General features: G+C 35.2%; 1 protein-coding gene across 1 annotated transcript in view; it reads right to left on the minus strand.

Moving 5' to 3' along the window:
- Positions 1–18,426, minus strand: part of GLRB (glycine receptor beta) — an 88,331-nt gene that overhangs the window by 69,833 nt on the left and 72 nt on the right. The window contains exon 2 of the mRNA XM_021698830.1: positions 16,413–16,562. Within this exon, the coding sequence (XP_021554505.1) occupies positions 16,413–16,534 (122 nt within the window). The 5' untranslated portion in view covers positions 16,535–16,562. The remainder of the gene's footprint in view (positions 1–16,412; positions 16,563–18,426) is intronic.

Consider the following 18,426-nt stretch of genomic DNA (forward strand, 5'->3'; position numbering starts at 1 on the left):
AGCAAGAAGATGCACATTTCCAGAAATAACTTAGTCAATCCTTATCTTGGACATTTTAACTACAGATCCAAATGTCTATTTTACCTTTTTTATATAATTCTTATTCTAGACAACTCAATCTATATTAGTACTACCAAAGTTCGAATTCCTGATACAATGCTAAATATTTTAGTCTAAAAATTTGAATTTTTTGAAACAAAAAAAACATATCCAAACTTAAAAAAATGAATTATATTTTTGGTAATTACATATAATGTTTCTATGAATATTCTTGTACATATCTTTTGGTCAACATGTACACATTTCCGCTGAGTATATACCTAGGAACAGAATGGCTGGGTGATAGGGAACACGAATTTTCAGGGCTTTTTTTTAGATGCTGTCAAATTATTTACCTACTGCTTATGCCAGTCTGAACTTTCACCAGAAGTATATGAGAGTTGTAGTTCATATTCTCATAACACTTGGTATTTTCCTCTTTTTTTTTTAATTTTAGCCATTCTCGTGGATGTGTAATGGTATCCCGTTGTGATTTTAATTTGCATTTCCTTAATGACTAGTGAAAATGCTTATTGGCCTTTTGGCTATAGATTTTTAGTCATTTTCAGTTAGGTTGCCTGCCCTTTTCTTACTAATTTCCAGTATGTCCTCAATAAATGTCTTTATTGTTGTGTGTGTCTGTGTATTTGGAAACAACCCAAAGTCTCCACAGTAGACTAGAAAAATAAAGTGTAGTGATTCATATAACAGAATACCATGCAGCAATGACAGGGACTGAACATTGTGGATGAATCTCACAGATAAAATGAACAAAATAAGGCACTCGTTAAAGATATTTACTGGATTATTCCACTTATATGCAGTTGAAAATTAGGTAAGTTTAATATACTGTATGGTAATCTTCAAGAAGGCAGTGAGTAATTGGAAGAGGACATGAAGTGGCTTCTAAGGTTTGAGTAATATTCTATCTCTAGATCTGAGTGCAGGTTACATGGTTAAATGTGAACTTATTAAGCTGTACACTTATGATTAGTGCATTTCTCTGTATGCATATTATACTTCAGAATGTTTAAAATAATACACACAAAAACAACTTTTATGTTTAATTGTATGTGTGTGTGTATACACCCACATGGACAGACAAAACACCTGCATATATACATACATGAAAAGAGAGAGAGACAGACTGTAAGAGCAACTAAAAGATGATACTAGAATTACTGGTTAAAACTAAAATCTCTAATATTCTATATGAAAGGGGGTAAATGCATGTGTCCAAATTTGTTACAGTCACTAAATGATAATTCCCTCTTTTATCTCCAAAGAATTGGGACTATGGCTTTTTATCTCTTGAAAGCAGAGCCAAGGGCGCCTGGGTGGCTGTTGGTTAAGCGACTGCCTTCGGCTCAGGTCATGATCCTGGAGTCCCAGGATCAAGTCCCGCATCAGGCTCCCTGCTCGGCAGGGAGTCTGCTTCTCCCTCTGACCCTCCCCCCTCTCATGCTCTCTCTATCTCATTCTCTCTCAAATGAATAAATAAAATCTTAAAAAAAAAAAAAAAGAGAGCAGAGCCAAAGAGAACTGTGTGTTTTACACTTGATTTCCTTTGTAGTTTGTAGATCTTATTGTATGAGTATATGGAGTTTAAAGAAAGAATGGATCATATACTGTTTCCTGACAATAGTAGCTCAGAATGACTTCTTATTTACAAAACTCTATTGGTAACTAACATCCAAACTGAAACCATTAATCAAACTAATGAGTAGTTTTTATGTGGTGGAACACACATCAATGAACAGGAAGACTGTAAGACTGTGTGCTCAGAAACTGCCATTCTGTTATTTAGATAGAACTTCAATGAGTTTCAAATCTCAGTAAAAGCCAACAAGTAAACCTAATGTGTTATTTGAAAAATGAAAAAAAAAAATATACAAAGGACAAGTGAAATCAAGATAAAGAAAAATGAGTTCTTATTGGTGAAAGTAACAACTAAATAAATACAAACCGGAAAGAAAGCTAATTAAAAAAAAACAAAAACAAAAAAACTTGAACTAAGAATCAGAAGACCTAAGTTTTACTCCCAGCTCCTAGCCAGTGGTGTGCCCTTAAGAAAGCCATTTGACCTTGGTTTTCTTACCTTCCAAATAAACAGGATGGACTATGATGTGCTGTATGAGCAAAAACTTGGCCTAAAATACCCACCTGGATTAGATCACTAGAATACTGTTAACCTAATGACCTTAAGAAAGCTACATAAACATGCTCCACAACACAAACTTTTCATATATAAAGGATGAATGACATTGCCTGCTATATAGATTCATTGTATTAAATGGGGCCATATGTCAAGCCGATGGTGTCCACCCTTGCATTGAGTGTGCCACAAATGTTATATTCACCCAAGTCCCAGCATCCTGAATCTATGAAAAAGCTATGTCTAATCAAGTTACCCAGATATTTTCTCCATGACTAGTTTTTCTGCCTATAAAAATTAGCCTAAGTAATGATAAAATGAGACCAAGAATAATATAAAATATGCAAAATTCCTTTGAACCCATTAAAAGGGTTCCATAATACACAAACATAGGTAATCCACTTTGTAAAACTTACAGTTCAGAAAATACTTTCATATATAATTTCAAATTATACTCTCAGAGAAGCTCTGTGAAATAGGTAGAAATTATTATTTCCAATTTACAGATGAGAAAATTGAGGACTGGAGAGGCAAAACAATTGCTCATTCAAGGTCACAAATATACTGTGTTCTAGAACAGAACTAAGGTCTTCTGACTCAGGACAACATTGCTTCCACATGTTAAAATTCCAAATAGTCTTTTCTGCCAATTACTGTGAGAAATTCATAAATCATATTGCTAATTCCTTCATTTTACAGATCAGGATTATTAAGATCCAAGGTGACATATCTGAGGACATACCATGAGTTAGTAACAAAGTGAACCCAATTCTTCTCTGGAACTTCAATCCAATTCTTCCTCTTTAATTCAACTAATTTCACTTCAAATTTGTCGTTATTAATCACATTTCTTAATCATTTAATTGTGCATAGAGTAGGGCTTTCTTAGCTTAGGTGGCTTTTGAGCTGGGGCTGGAGGGATAAGGAGGCACGTAACAGGTAAAAGGGAGAGGACGAGGGCAAATTTGAGAAGGTGGTTACAGTAGGAACAACAGTACAGACTCACAGGGGGATCTGGACCACCGAGATGTTCAGCAACCAAGAGCATGCTGGCAGTGGGAAGCAGAAGTGGAAAGAGAAAGGGGTGCCTGGGTGGCTCAGTCAGTTAAGCCTCTGACTCTTGATTTTGGCTCAGGTCATAATGTCAGGGTCCTGGGGTTGAGCCCCGCGTGGGGCTCCTCACTCGGCAGGGAGTCTGAGGGAGATTTTCTCTCTCCCTCTCTCTCTGCCCCTCCCCCTCCCCCACTCTCAAATAAATAAATATTTTTAAAAAGAGAGAGAAATAAATGATTGGATATACATTGAGCATCACAAATCTGTTGACACCATAAAACATTAGTTCTCAAAGTGTAGTCCACAAAGACCTGAAGATACACAAGACCTCTTCTGGTGGTCCACAGAGTCAAAATTATTTTCATAAAAATAATAATAATTTAAAAATGTTATTTACTTTGTTTCAGAATACTGACATTTGCACTGATGGTATAGAAGCAATGGTGGATAAAACCGCCGGGGCACAAATCAAGAAAATAATATTAATGTGTACTAATCGTCATTGTGTTCTTTACTACTACAAGCTAGCAGTAATTAAAAAAATAAATAATTTAAAAAATAGTGTTCATAAGTAATGTTTTTAAAGGAGCAGTAAAAAAAATGCTAAGTTTATTGAATTTTGACATTTAAATCCACATTGTCTTAATATTCTGTGTGAAAAAAATGATAAGTATCCATACAGCACTTCTGCTACACACCAAACTATGTTAATTGTTCCTATGAAAAGCACTCAGGCGACTAATGTTCTAGCTAAACTAGATATTTTTATGGAACACCATTTTCATGGAACACCACAGGAAAACTGTGGTAATTTAGTCTTATTTAGCGAATAACTTTTTAACAGCGAATCGAGAGCTTGTAACTTCAACAATAACTACAAAGGGCATAACATCTGTTGCCAATAAAATAATGTAAATTTTCATAAAAAATTGGAATTTTAGAAAACTTAATATCATCACCATGACCTTGACAGCTTTCCAATATTTAATAGACTTTCCAATGATATCAGAAGTGACATTAAATGGATGTGATTTTTTGATATTCTATAATGAAATGTGTTAACATCTGCAAAACCCAGGAAACCAATATTTTCCTAATGACCAATGCAGGATGTTATAAAATCATGTTTGGGCAAAAGAGCCATTCACTGTAACTACAGTTAACAAGACTATACTGTATACATGAAAGTTGCTGAGAGAGTGAATCTTAAAAGTTCTCATCACAAGAAAAAAAGTGTGTAATTTTGTGAGGTTTGATGGATGTTAACTAAACTTATTATAATCCATTCACCATATTTACATATATCAAATCATTTTGTTGTACACCTTGGATTAATACAATGTTATAGGTCAATTATACCTCAATAAAACTAGAAAAAAAAGCAGATATTAAATTGTTCAAAAAATGATTAAGACACTGAAAAAATGTGAATAGTAATAAAACTAAGAAAGTCTTAAAAAAGTGTAAAACCAGTGGACCTTAGTGCAACAGAAAACAGAATGTTCACTAATCTGATTTCAGAATCAGATTAGCTTTTAAATCTGCAACTAGCTTTTAAAAAATTATCACTTGTTAAATTTTGGCATGGCATTAAAGAAGAATATTCACAGTTATGCAAAAGCTATTAAAATACTTTTCCCTTTTCTAATTACATGTCTGTGTGAGGTCATATTTTCTTTACCTACTTCAATCAAAACAATATATCACAAGGCCAATATGAGAATTTAGCTGTCTTCAGTTAAGCCAGCCTGAAACAGATACGCAGCAATGTAAAACAATAGTTACTCTCCCCACTATTTTTTATTTTTGAAAATATAGTTATTTTCATAAGAATTAAGTTGTTTATGTTAACATGGAATGAGTAGAGTTATTTTAAGTGATTTAATAAATATTTTAAAAATTTGTCTCAGTTTGGGCACCTGGGTGGCTCAGTTGGCTAAGCGACTGCCTTCAGCTCAGGTCATGATCCCAGGGTCCTGGGATCGAGTCCCTCATCGGGCTCCCTGTTCTGCGGGAAGCCTGCTTCTCCCTCTCCCACTCCCCCTGCTTGTGTTCCCTCTCTCGCTGTGTCTCTCTCTGTCAAATAAATAAATAAAATCTTAAAAAAAAAAAATTTGTCTCAATTTTACACAATTCACAGCGCTGTGAATTGTGTAAGACTGTTGAATCACAGACCTGTACCTCTGAAACAAATAATACATTATAATTTTAAAAAAAGAAGAAGAAGATGATAGCAGGAAGGGAAAAATGAAGGGGGGAAATTGGAGGGGGAGATGAACCATGAGAGACTACGGACTCTGAGAAACAAACTGAGAGTTCTAGAGGGGAGGGGGGGTGGAGGGATGGGTTAGCCTGGTGATGGGTATTAAAGAGGGCACGTTCTGCATGGAGCACTGGGTGTTATATGCAAACAATGAATCATGGAACACTACATCAAAAACTAATGATGTAATGTATGGTGATTAACATAACACAATAAAATAAAAAAAATTTGTCTCAATTTATAATAAGGTAATATTAGTAGATATAACTCACATAAACAAAAGCTCTTTGTGTCCTTAACAATGTTTCAGATTATAAAGGAGTGCCGAGACCAACCATATGAGAGCCACTGCCATGCAATATGAATAAAAGTGGAGAAGATAGGATGGAATTCAGGCATCTAGGTATGTAATTGCAATAACAGATTCAAGGTGAAATGATGAGAGCCTGGCAAAGACCATACTAGTGGAGATGGGGAGAAACAGCCAGATTCAAGAGTCATTTCTAAACAAGAATCAACAAGATAAGTAACTAATGAGATAATCAGGGAGATAGCTCATGGAAGAAAGATACTTCTGCCATTTCTCAGGAAAGGCTAAATACAAACCTGGGAAATACAGATGGAAGAGCTAGTTCATACATTAACTCTGAAGTCCAGTAGGATTTTGAAAATAATTATAGGGAACCCATAGGAGTAGTTACACCTAGAGATAAAGATGTGGGAATAGCCATAGATAAAGTAGAAATTACTCAGGGAAAATTGATGAGTAAGAAGCTAAAAGGACCAAGAATGAATATCTGGTAAAACTCAGTATTTCAGGACAGAGAGAAAAGGAATATCAAGTGAAGATGGCTAATCAGTTGTAGTCAGAGAGGTAGAAAAATAGTTCCAGGAGGGGGTCAAGTGCTAGTAGCCAAAAGCTGGGTGGGTGGGGCAGGAGACTGTGTGTCAGGATGCAGCAGACAATCATTAGTTCTTATTAAGTAGTAGAAGGACTCAAAAGAAAGTCAGTAAATTTCCTTAAAAGAAAAAAAATATCTTTATCAAAAAGCACAATGGTGACAGGAGTTAATATCAACAGGAGAGTGAGTATTCAGAATATTAAGTGGTAGATATTGTTTTATGTGTTACCACAATAATGTATGGCTTTCATAATTTAAAGAAATTCAAGGAAAGGAAAGGAAAGAAAAAAATAATGAATATCCCTGAGAAAGTACAGACCATTGTAGGCTATTAGTTTAAGACATATGGCAGTGAACACAGGGAAAAAAACAAAGTTAATGAAATAGGAATATAAAAACTATTATTTTTCAATTGAGAGACCCTTCAGTATTTTTGTAAGCCCTCAGGAAAAAAAAAGATCCAAAGAAAAAAAGCATATTGAAAACTTGGGAGAGCAAAGGTAATGTAATAGAGATAGGTGTCAGAAGAGGATGGAAGACAAAAGGAATCTCCTTTCCTGTTAAGTCAGAAGCAAAGGAGAAAAGAAAGGATAATGTTATAGGTAGCTTTAGCATGAAGACAGAGAGGCACTGGGGAAGTTTCTGCCCAATGACTTCTATTTTTTTTTTTCTTTGAAGTGAAAGCTAAGACTGCATGCTAAGACTCAGGATAAAGGATGAAACAATTATTAGAGAGAAAAGTAGAGCCACTGAGGGCCAAGTAAAAAGATTATTGGAAACTTAGTGAAGACCCAGCCAAGACTAGATCACCACACAAAATAAATCAATACAGATTCTTAAAAACTGAAAACATCTACATCTGTAGAATTAAGCCAAAAATATTAAATTCAGATGAATACAAAACTTCTGGATGATATTAAAGAGTGTTGCAGTTAGACCTCTGGATCATTTTGTCAGCCATGCCCACGGTATTACGGACAGCTTTTATCGATGCAAAAGAACACTCATTACACATCCACTCATTAATCGGTTGGCCTTTTTATTAGGTTATTCTCAGGAATCAGAGTAGTAACCTTCCCTGAATAGTCATGAATTCATACTATTGTTCTCTTACAAGAGGACTAATAAAGGTCAGATGTTTCAAGTTACCCAACATATTCTATTAGTGATTTAATCAGTGTTTTGCTGTTATTCCAATCAGAGCTCTAGAAATATTATTTCATATTTACATCACCTCTCAGAGGAGCTATTTGTATGTACATAAATTTGAATAATTTGCTTCAAGAATTCGAAGTGTATATTTCCATAAAATGTCTGTGGTAAAGGAACTCATTTATAAAAGGTTCTCTGCTTTCTGGAGCATAGCAGTGATGTCCCTCTTTTAGGTAATAGCACAAAGAGAATAGAGAAGACTTCTGCAAATATACTCTATTCTTTACTGTATTATTGTATTATTCATCTCCAAAAGGAAAAAAAAAAAGGTACATTTTTGTAAGTCAAATTCCTTAATTTGTGAAAAATTGGTAAACTAAGAATGCAAACAATTCACCTTCTGCATATATTATTCTACTTTGGGATTCAATTAAATGCGTACATTTTGATAAACCAAGTTTGAAATTTAGATCTCTTTGTAATTAACTTGGTCAAGAAACAATTTTGTGTATTCTTTTTCCATTGGTTTGGCTTGACTGGCTTTAAATCTGAAAGCAAAATAGTGACAAAAACAAAAATAGTTAACCCTGAATATAAAGGTACCAAAAGAATCATAAATAAAACTTGATTAAGTCTTAAAAGATACAGCTGTCATAAATGAATGAATGAATGAGTGAAATTAGACTACTGAGATCAAACTTCTCCCTATACAAATGAGAAAATTGAGACACCCCCTAAAATTAGTGAATTATTGAAAGTCATAAAGCCAATTAGCAAGAGTTCTAATTGAGATATAGCAGTGTTCTTTCTCCTATATTACCATGCCATCATGATTTAGCATACATACAAAGGGAACTTTAAACAATACAGGTTTAGAAGTATTACCTTTAATCACAGTCCCAGTGAGCCACTGACCAATCAAAAGATTTATTTGTTTTTTCTATATAGTCAGTCACCCATTTTATTCCATTTGATTTAGCAAGCATAAGTGAGGCTCTTAAGGAAAGAATTTTGAAGTAGGCAGAATATAAAATTGTATATGTGTGTGTATAATACGTGTTTGTGTGTGTATATATATACACACACACACACACACACTTTCACATATATATATTAAATATACATGTGTGAATATATATATATGTATATACACTTCAAGATTCTTTGCATAAGAGCCTCACTTAGGCATGCTAAATAAGTGTATGTATATACATTTGTTATATATGGTTAGAGTTAACAATATATTGTGTTAACCATCCAAATAAATTATAAATATTTGAGATGAGATGGATGTATGTGTATATATATATATTAGATGAGATGTGTATATATACATGTATTGAGTTAATACATACATAATACAGTTCAACTAGAAAATAAAGATATGATATAAAGAGTATTAGTATTAATACAGAATTTATACCAACCATATTAATATTTTTTATATTAAACAGTCATTACATGCTATCAATTTATATTAACCTTATTCTCAACTGAAACTTCTAATTATTTTAAAACTTTCATAAGACAAGGTAATACTTGAGATGAGTCCTTAAGGACTAGTAAGACCTGCACAGATTATGCAGGAAGTTGTCATTCTACACATAAACATATCTAAGCATAAGCAATGGCAGAGAAGTTTAGGAGCAAGGACAGATCAGCCTTTCTAAAATAAGAGGGTAGTTTCACATAAAGTTTGGGATGCAAATTAGAGAGGCCCTTGAAAATCAAAGTAAAGAGTTTGCACTGGGACCCAACAGGCAGTAAGAAGACATTGTGGGTCTTGAACATAATATTAACAAGATGAAAATGGAAACAATATGTGAGACGAATGATAATGAACAGACAAAACAGGGCAAATAATTAGAAAAATATTGATGAAAACTGTTCAAAATGATGGTAAGTGGAGATGCAATGAACATGACAGATAAAGGAAATCATTCTAAGAGAAAGAAAGACAGGTTCCATTTAAGTTTCATGCCTGAGCAGCTAGAGTAATGAGGATGCCAGTTTCAAAACCTGGGAAAATTATTTGGAAAGGGAAAATCATTAATTCAGCTCATGGCAAAAGAAAAGCATGCCATTCAGCTGGGACTGTTCAATAAGTAATAAGAAAATATACAATCAAACATCAGTAAAATATTCAACCTAGATATATTATAGTAAGAATAATGTAGGCAATTTTCCATTGTATTCATTACAGAGATTACCCATCCCCTTTTGCAATCAGCCTTTCGTCTTTTGGCCAACACACTTATCTTGAACATTTCCACTAGGAAGCAACAAAACTAAACTAAAATCAACCCACTCTATTAATCAATAGTAGGTAAGAAAATCTACCATATAAAATAAATATATCTTTGTCCTGTGTTAATAATAAGGGTTTAAAAACCTTCAGTAGTAGAATTTCATCTTGAACTTTCATGAATATTCATATTTTAAAAGTATCTCTTGCAAACCCAGAAAATATTTCTCTTTTCTGATCTAAACCAATAGGAGGAAATATGTCTCAAATAGTGATTGGCGGATGGTAGACATAAGTGATCCAATCAATGCTTGCTATAAATTATAAGAAGGTATAGGTTTATAGATTTATATTTATGTGTGTATCATATATGAAACCAGAACATATTAAAATATACTTCCATGGGTGCCTGGGTGGCTCAGTCGGTAAAGCATCTGCCTTCAGCTCAGGTCACTATCCCAGGGTGCTGGGATCGAGTCCCGCATCGGGCTCCCTGCTCAGTGGGGAGTCTGCTTCTCCCTCTGCTGCTGCTCTCTCTCTCTGTCAAATAAATTCTACCACTGAGATAAAATTTTCAAATGATTCTATCTCATTCTATTGGATAATAGTAAGGCCATAATCAAATACAATATATTAGAATCAAAGAATCTTAAAAATCTGACAAATTGAAAAGACCATCTGGTCTAACCACCTACACAATGTTCAAATTTTCTATAAAATAGGTCTGCCAAATAATTACCCCTCAATACCAAGTGCCTCCAGTTATACGGAACTCCACTATGTCCCTTCCCAGTCAATTATATTTAGGCAGAACTCTTATTAGAAAGTTCTTCCTGAGAGCTAAAAATATCCTACCCACAGCTTCTACTCATTAGTCCTGGTTTTCACTATTGGTGCCAGCAGCAAAGTCTAACTTTCTTATCTACATCATAGTTTTTCAACGATTTGAAAACAACTTTCAAATCTCTGTTTTTTCAGTCTCTCTAATATGACATGATTTTAATGATCTCAGTTGTTCTTATTTCTCTCCCCTGAAAATACTGACTAGCACAATGCAGAAACCTCTCTAATCTTGCTTGAAATAGTATCATCCTATTAAGTGAAGTAATATACTTAACATAAGATTGGTAAAATAAAAATACTAGTTTAAGTAACTATATATACTCATTTATATCATATATATTATATACATGTAATACATATTTTATATATATTTAAATGATTACTGTATTACCTAATTTTTCCAAATGTTCTCTACCATACTGTTTCCCCCATCCTACACTTGCACAGATGATTTCTAGACAAAATTGTAACTTATACTTCCATCTATCTTTTTTAGTTTCAGCCCATCACTTTAACCCTTCAAGATCATACTGGATCCTAATTCTGTCTCAGATATTCATTATATGTCCCCAAATGACATGATCCTCAGTTTGGATATGTGTTTCCTCTGTACGGTCTTATTTTAGTCATTGATAAAATGTTAAACATGATAAGGCCAAAATTTCACCAGGAAACATCATCCAGATTGGAAATGTTTCACTAATTACCCAGTTGTTAACTCATCTAGTTGTCCCTATATTAAGACCATATTTCTAAATATGGTCCATAGGGACGATATAAGTTATTTTCAAGTTCCTTAACAAAATCCAAATATAATGACTTATAAGAGCCAAAGATCTTTAGATTTTTATTCACTCTTTAAACAAATTTTTATTGCATGGATACTTTGTGTCAGGCACTAAATTGATCTCATCTCTGGTGATTGAGTCAATAAGACGCTGCTCCCAAGGAGCTTACAATCTAGTGGGGAAAGCAGAAAATTACAATTGATGATTACCATACAGTATTATAAACATCAGAGGCAATTAGGGAACTACGGAGGCACAGAGTACAATTATGTAAATCAAATTACCAGATTAGGAAAGGCTTCCCAAAGGAGATAACAAGGTTTGAGTTTGAGGTCATTATGGGACCGTCAGATTAAAGTCTGGTTATTTGGGAGAGAAGTCTGGGCCAGGCATACAGACTTAAATGTGTTAAAAAGAAAACCATTGGCCCAAAATGGTGTCACTTAAGGCAAGTCACCAAATACGGACCTAATACCTTACCCAACTGCATTTCAACCTACCCTAAAAATGCAGTCTTAAACTGGACAGTCAGGAATTTTCTGATCATCATCAATGAGGAATCTGTCACACGTGCCCTCTCAATCCCCCCAAAAATGAGGTAATCCACCTAATAAAATCCCTTGCCCTTCCCCTTAAGGAAAGGTAGCCTTGCCTGAAGCAATCCTTTCTTTTGCTAATAACCTCTTGCCACATTCTCCTTCCTATAAAAACCTTCCACTTTGTACAACTCCTCAGAGCATCTCTCTACTTGCTAGATGGAATGCTGCCCGATTTATGAACTGCTTAATAAAGCCAGTTAGATCTTCAAATTTACTCAGTTGAATTTTGTTTTCTAGGAAGAGTCAACAGTGAAAGATGATATTTATAGCCATGGATTTGGACAAGACCACTGAGGTAGGAGTTAACTAAAGAAAAAAGAAAGCACTGGAATTTCAGGTAAAGGGAAGAATACTTCCAAGGGGTGAAAGGTCAAGTGTGTATGAGACCTGACTCATATGTGTTGGGTTGGGAGAGGGGCTGCGATAGAAAGATACTGCTGGAGATGTCAGAGGCCAGTTCAGTAAGAGCTTTTTGTGTGGAGCCAAGGAATGAGCCAGAGGCCAATTCAGCAAGAGCTTTGTCTCTGGAGCCACAGAAAACTACGGAGGCCATTGAAGGGCTCTAAGCATTGGAATTGCTTGCCTAGATTGAAGATTTAGAAAACATCCTCTGGGGTCAGTGTCCAATATGAACTGATGGAGGAAGACAAGAAGCAGGGAGACTAATAAAGAGTTCACCAAAATGGGTAGAGAGGAGTAATTAAAGCAGTGCCCACAGGGGAGTGAAAATGAAGGACATATTCTGGAGATGAGAAAGACTCTGAACTGAGAAGTCTTGGACACTAATGAATTTGAGATGTTTCAGTAGAAAGAGAAGGTCTAAGGAGATCCCCAGCATTTCAGTTGGCAAAAGAGGTAGTGGTATCATTTGCTGGATAAGGAAACACTGCATCAGGAGTGGTGGGGAGGATTTCTGAACTCAGGTTTTGTCATTTTAAGTTGAGTTTGAGGTCAAAATAGGATAGCCAGGTAGAAAATATTGGATGTATGGATATGGCATTCTTCAAAGAACTCTGGGATGGACATAGAACCTTAGGAGTTAACAGTGAATAGATGGTAGTTACAGCCATAGATTTGGACAGAATCACTCAGGCAGACTATACATAATCAGAAGAGAGACCCAATAGATGAAGGTTAATGTTAAATTCAAGCTGTAAAATAAAAAGCTTACTGTATCCAAGGACTTTATCAATTTTTTTTCTCATTTACAGTTTATTTCTTATATTTTAAGATTTTATTTATTTATTTGAGAGACAGAATGAGAGAGAGAGCACATGAGAGGGGGGAGGGTCAGAGGGAGAAGCAGACTCCCTGCTGAGCAGGGAGCCCGATGTGGGACTCGATCCTGGGACTCCAGGATCATGACCTGAGCCGAAGGCAGTCGCTCAACCAACTGAGCCACCCAGGCGCCCTATTTCTTATATTTTAATATGTATGAAATTTCTAAAGTTTTTGAAAGGAAATTTATCAGATAGCTTGTCAATGTGGTACTACTGTTTCACTTATACATCAAAAAACAATAGCATAAATTTATGTTATAGCAGCTCAAGACAACATGAGTTAAAAAATATATAGTAAAAGAGCCAGGAAAGTTTATGATACAATTCAAGCTCAACATCAAAATTAAACTCTAGAATGTTAAGGACCCCAAGTGTTTTATTTCTTCTACATTTTAAAACCTTTTTCTTCTTAGTTACAAATCTTGGTTGGGGGAGAGAATATTGTTACAACAGTAAAACAGGAAATTCTTGCTCACTTTTGCTACACTCACACATTAACTGCATGTGTATATACAACCTCATTGCTTCATCAACCCTATTCAAAAAGAAAAAAAAAAACAATTTAAATAAATAAAAATATCACTGAACAAGATTTCACCATATTGAAGAGCATATGGTAGTCTGTACCTAAATTTCATAATCTCAAATATTCCTCTTAGTCAAAATATTTTATACTTTATCAACTTATACAAGATGGACTAACTGGATCATCCTCTAAGAAACAAATGATTTGCATATTCTTTCACAGCACATTATTATAGCTGAGATTCTTAATCTGGATGTTCAAAGAAATTTAGTATAATGGATCCAAACACAGCCAGAGAAAACTCTAGTCTTCTGAAGTTCATAATGCAGTGTTAATAAGTCAAAATTCTTAATAAAATGCTCAAACAAAAAAAATATGTAAATCTTATTCTCCAAGGCACACGTGCTTTTTAATAAGTCAGATTTTTAGAGGCATCACCATGGCAACTGTTAATAAAGTTTTATCTAGTCTCATAATTATAATAAAATAAAATAAATAAAATAATTAAAATTTAAATTTCATGGCAGAAAATTTCAACAATAAAATTTCAGTTAATTACACAACATATCTATAATACTGTGATATGGGCTTACCAAGTGTATGTTGGGCCTTCTATTTGCCAAAGAGAACCTTATTGTTTCATTCTTAATCTACTAGATTTAACTAAAAATCTGTCCTAAATAGCTATACACACTGGAAATATATAGCCAGTTTATATATAAGACAATTTAATAGCATAATTCTGAAAAGGGATAGAATGTCCTCTAAAGGACTCTCATAAGATATATAGTAGTTAGGGGCATCAGGGTGGCTCCATAGGTTAAGCATCTAACTCTTGGTTTCGGCTCAGGTCGTGATCTCATGGGTCGTGAGATCGAGCCCCATGTTGGGCCCCACACTCAGTGGGTAGCCTGCTTGAAGATTCTCTCCCTCTGCCTCCCCCCCACTCTAAAATAAATAAATTAAAAAAAAAAAAAAGATACGTGGTAGTTCTAAGGCTTGATGTTGCCATCTTCCGAACTCTTTGATTCATGACATTTGATTGGGGGGGACGGGAATGGGCAGGAGGTAGTGGAAAAAGAGTCCTATCAGCTTCACATATAGAGAAACCTGATCGATTGAAGTTGACCTGACTCCACACATAGAATCACCATGACTGTAACACATATGCAACAGTTTGTACCAATATGCCAACATTCATCAAGTAAAAGGTTAATATAAAAATATCTAAAACATGAGAATGTGTCTTTTCGCTTGGGAGGAGTAAAGCCTGACAATGTCCAGTTCCCTAACAGGCTTATCTCCTGGTTGTGACACAAAAACTCTGAACACTGAAGAGTAGTGATGGTTGCAGATGGTGATTATTCCTAAACCTGCCCCACCAGATACTTCATACCCAGCTGGGCAGATGGCCAAGGAGGGACACATGAATATAACTCAGGGCCATCCTGTAATACACCCAGAAATCTGGCGCTGACAGCAGACTCTGCAGCACTGAAAAAAGTAGGACTAATAAACTTGAAAACCAAGAGATACTTCTAAATCGGGAGCTTTATTTAATGCTAGACTATATGTGCATCATGACACTCTCCAGACTTCTGGCGTCACATAGTCATACAGATATCCATCCCAAAATGCCAATTCTAATATCCTTTCTTAACAAAATAAACTTCCCAAAATGTTCCTTACTATCCTATACCGAATATCTACAAAACTGTAATAGTCTACCTTTAAATAATATTGATGCTGAGATGTTACCTGTGATCAATACGGCATTTAAAACATATTAATTAAAAAATGACCTATAACAGGAAATTAATTTTTATTCCAGATCAATGCATACGTGATCTTATTACCTGAAAACACCTTACATTTGTGAAAGTTATTTACTTACATATTCTTCAATTGCTCTAACCATTAGGTATTATTAAGAATATGCTGTTATTCACCAGTAATATTAGCTCTTCCTATTAAAAAAAAAAAAAAAAAAGTCCAAATTACAAAAGGAGGAGTGGGTGATTCGGATTTAGATTTTGTTTTTACAAGTAACTTCAAATTTAGTGACATATTTTTTGAAAAATATCCTAATTTTCCAATCTAAGCCCTTTGCAGAAAAATATTAAAATAGAAAACTGATCTACTCTGTGCATTTTCTTCTTCCATGCATCAATATAAATACACCTTAAAAATCATATTTTAGCTAATTTTTAAAGTGATATTCATTTTTAGGAATATTTTTTAAAAACCATCTTTTTGAACTGCTAATTTGTTCAAAACATGGAATTTCAGTATCCAATTATTGTTGCATATTTGGAGTATGAGAGAAATAGTAATGTTTTTTCTAATTTTGTAAAAGATGTATAGAAATTATGTAATCCCAAAGCATGAACAAAACTTTATAAAACTTTACCTTAAACACTGCGAATTAGCTATCACATTCTAAATCTCTCTTGTGAAACCAATGGGTACATATGAAAAGTTCTGCTGATATGCTTCAAACCACCTTACTTTGATTAAAAATGCAGTAACATTTCTCCATATAATAATATAAGACATGAAGGACGTACGATGGGCATAGATACTGCTTCTTTTTCCCCTTCCCTTTCTTTGAAGACTTCTCTTTAGAATAAGCTTCTTCAACCCACAAGGAAATTAAAATAAAAAAGGCAATCGCCAATAAAAACTTCATCTTGAAAGTTAAATTTCAGGAGATCAATCTACAAGAAAGAACAAGAAAATGTTTACATAAAATGATAACAATACAACTCTAAGAAGTATGACCATTACTACCCAATTGACAAGAGCATTTGTACATGAAATTCTCATTGCTCGAACCTATGTGGTTAGCCTTCATTATATATTTGTGATGTTTAGCAGTAAGTGTTAAATAGAATAATGGCTCATACAAAATACAATCCCAAGGAGGTATAAAAGTATGCAAAAGGTATAAAAAAGGTATGCAAAATTTCTGATTTTATAGCTACAATTGTATATTGACATTGAATTGAATTGCACAATCTATCAACGTATGTATAGAAAGCCACCTGCAAGGATGTTTAACACAGTTTTAAAATGGTTACCTTCTCCTTGTACATTTGGATTTTTTATTTCTTTTTTCAATTTCTATATTTTTGAATTTTGCATGTATATTTTTTCAAAAATGATAAAGCTTTTCTAATGGAAAAGCCAATTCTAACTTAAAGAATTGACAGAGATAAAGGAAAAAATTAGAATCAAAAGTTTCACACTTTAAATTCATTGTTTTTATTTATACCCATTAAATTTGCAAGTTACATTTTACCCAAAAAGGGTGCATATTGATTTAAGGTAGCCTGTTGGCTTTCCCACTTTCATGTTATTAACAGTTATCGTAGATGATTTTTTTTTAAAGATTTTATTTATTTATTTGAGAGAGAGGATGAGAGGAGAGAGAGAGCACATGAGAGGGGGGAGGGTCAGAGGGAGAAGCAGACTCCCTGCTGAGCAGGGAGCCCGATGCGGGACTCGATCCAGGGACTCCAGGATCATGACCTGAGCCGAAGGCAGTCGCTTAACCAACTGAACCACCCAGGCGCCCCGTAGATGATTTTTGATTCCACAAATTCTAGGTAACATAATATGAAAAAAACCCAGCAAGTATGGTCAGACTCTTCCAAATAATCTTCTTAGTCCTATTTTAATAACATTTTCTATGCTCAAATGAGAATTATATTCTTGCCGGTCCGATGCATCCAAAAAAAAAAAAAAAAAAAAAAGAACTTTAATATTCTGGAATATTTAAGCCTCTTTTGCAGTCCTTCATTTCCAAACCATAAATTGTTTCTTCATCACTGTTTTCTGCAGACTAAGAGATCTATCAGATCCTTCAACATCCACTTAATTACTATCTCGCCCTTATAATTTTGCTTCTCTTATGTCATATTTTGCCCCTTCCTTTCTCCCAAGAATTCTTATTTTCTCCCACTTATCCTTTACAGCCCCTATGGCAAGCCAGAAGGGCTTCTTCCCTGGCCCCCTCTACCGAGGACAACAGAGGGGACTTATCATGCCAAGAGCAACAACAGAAGGCTCTCCTCTGTCAACTTCCAGCATTGGACGCTCCCTTCCCCCATCCTACGGTGGCATCTGCTTCCAGACACCTCTGTCCACAGCAGCAGGTACTTCTCCCGCCTTCACATTCTTCCCCAGGAAAACAGGAGGGCCATCCTAACGGTTTGAAGGGTCGAAGAGAAATTCAACCCTATGCTCCCTGTCTTCACCTCCAACCTTTCAAAGGGGACAGCTGCAATGACTGAAGGAGCTTCACAAACAAAACAACGCAAGGAGCCCTCCCCGCAAATCCTGCGTTCTCCCAATTCCTCCCAGCTCTCTGCAGCCCTCCATCCGGAGCGTATCTGCGTACTCCACCGCACCGGTGCATCCGTGACCCGGCTGCCGGGCGCCCCGCGCCCCTTTACCCGCACAGGGCAGCGCTCGCCTCCTCCCCCTGCACGCCGCAGTGCTCCTCGCGCCTCCACCACCCCAGGATTGACCCGGTCTTTCCGCAGAGCGTTTATTCCGCCGCCTCCCACAGCGGGTCCT

This window comes from Neomonachus schauinslandi, chromosome 2 (assembly GCF_002201575.2).
Source record: "Neomonachus schauinslandi chromosome 2, ASM220157v2, whole genome shotgun sequence".
In the NCBI taxonomy this organism is placed as follows: domain Eukaryota; kingdom Metazoa; phylum Chordata; class Mammalia; order Carnivora; family Phocidae; genus Neomonachus; species Neomonachus schauinslandi.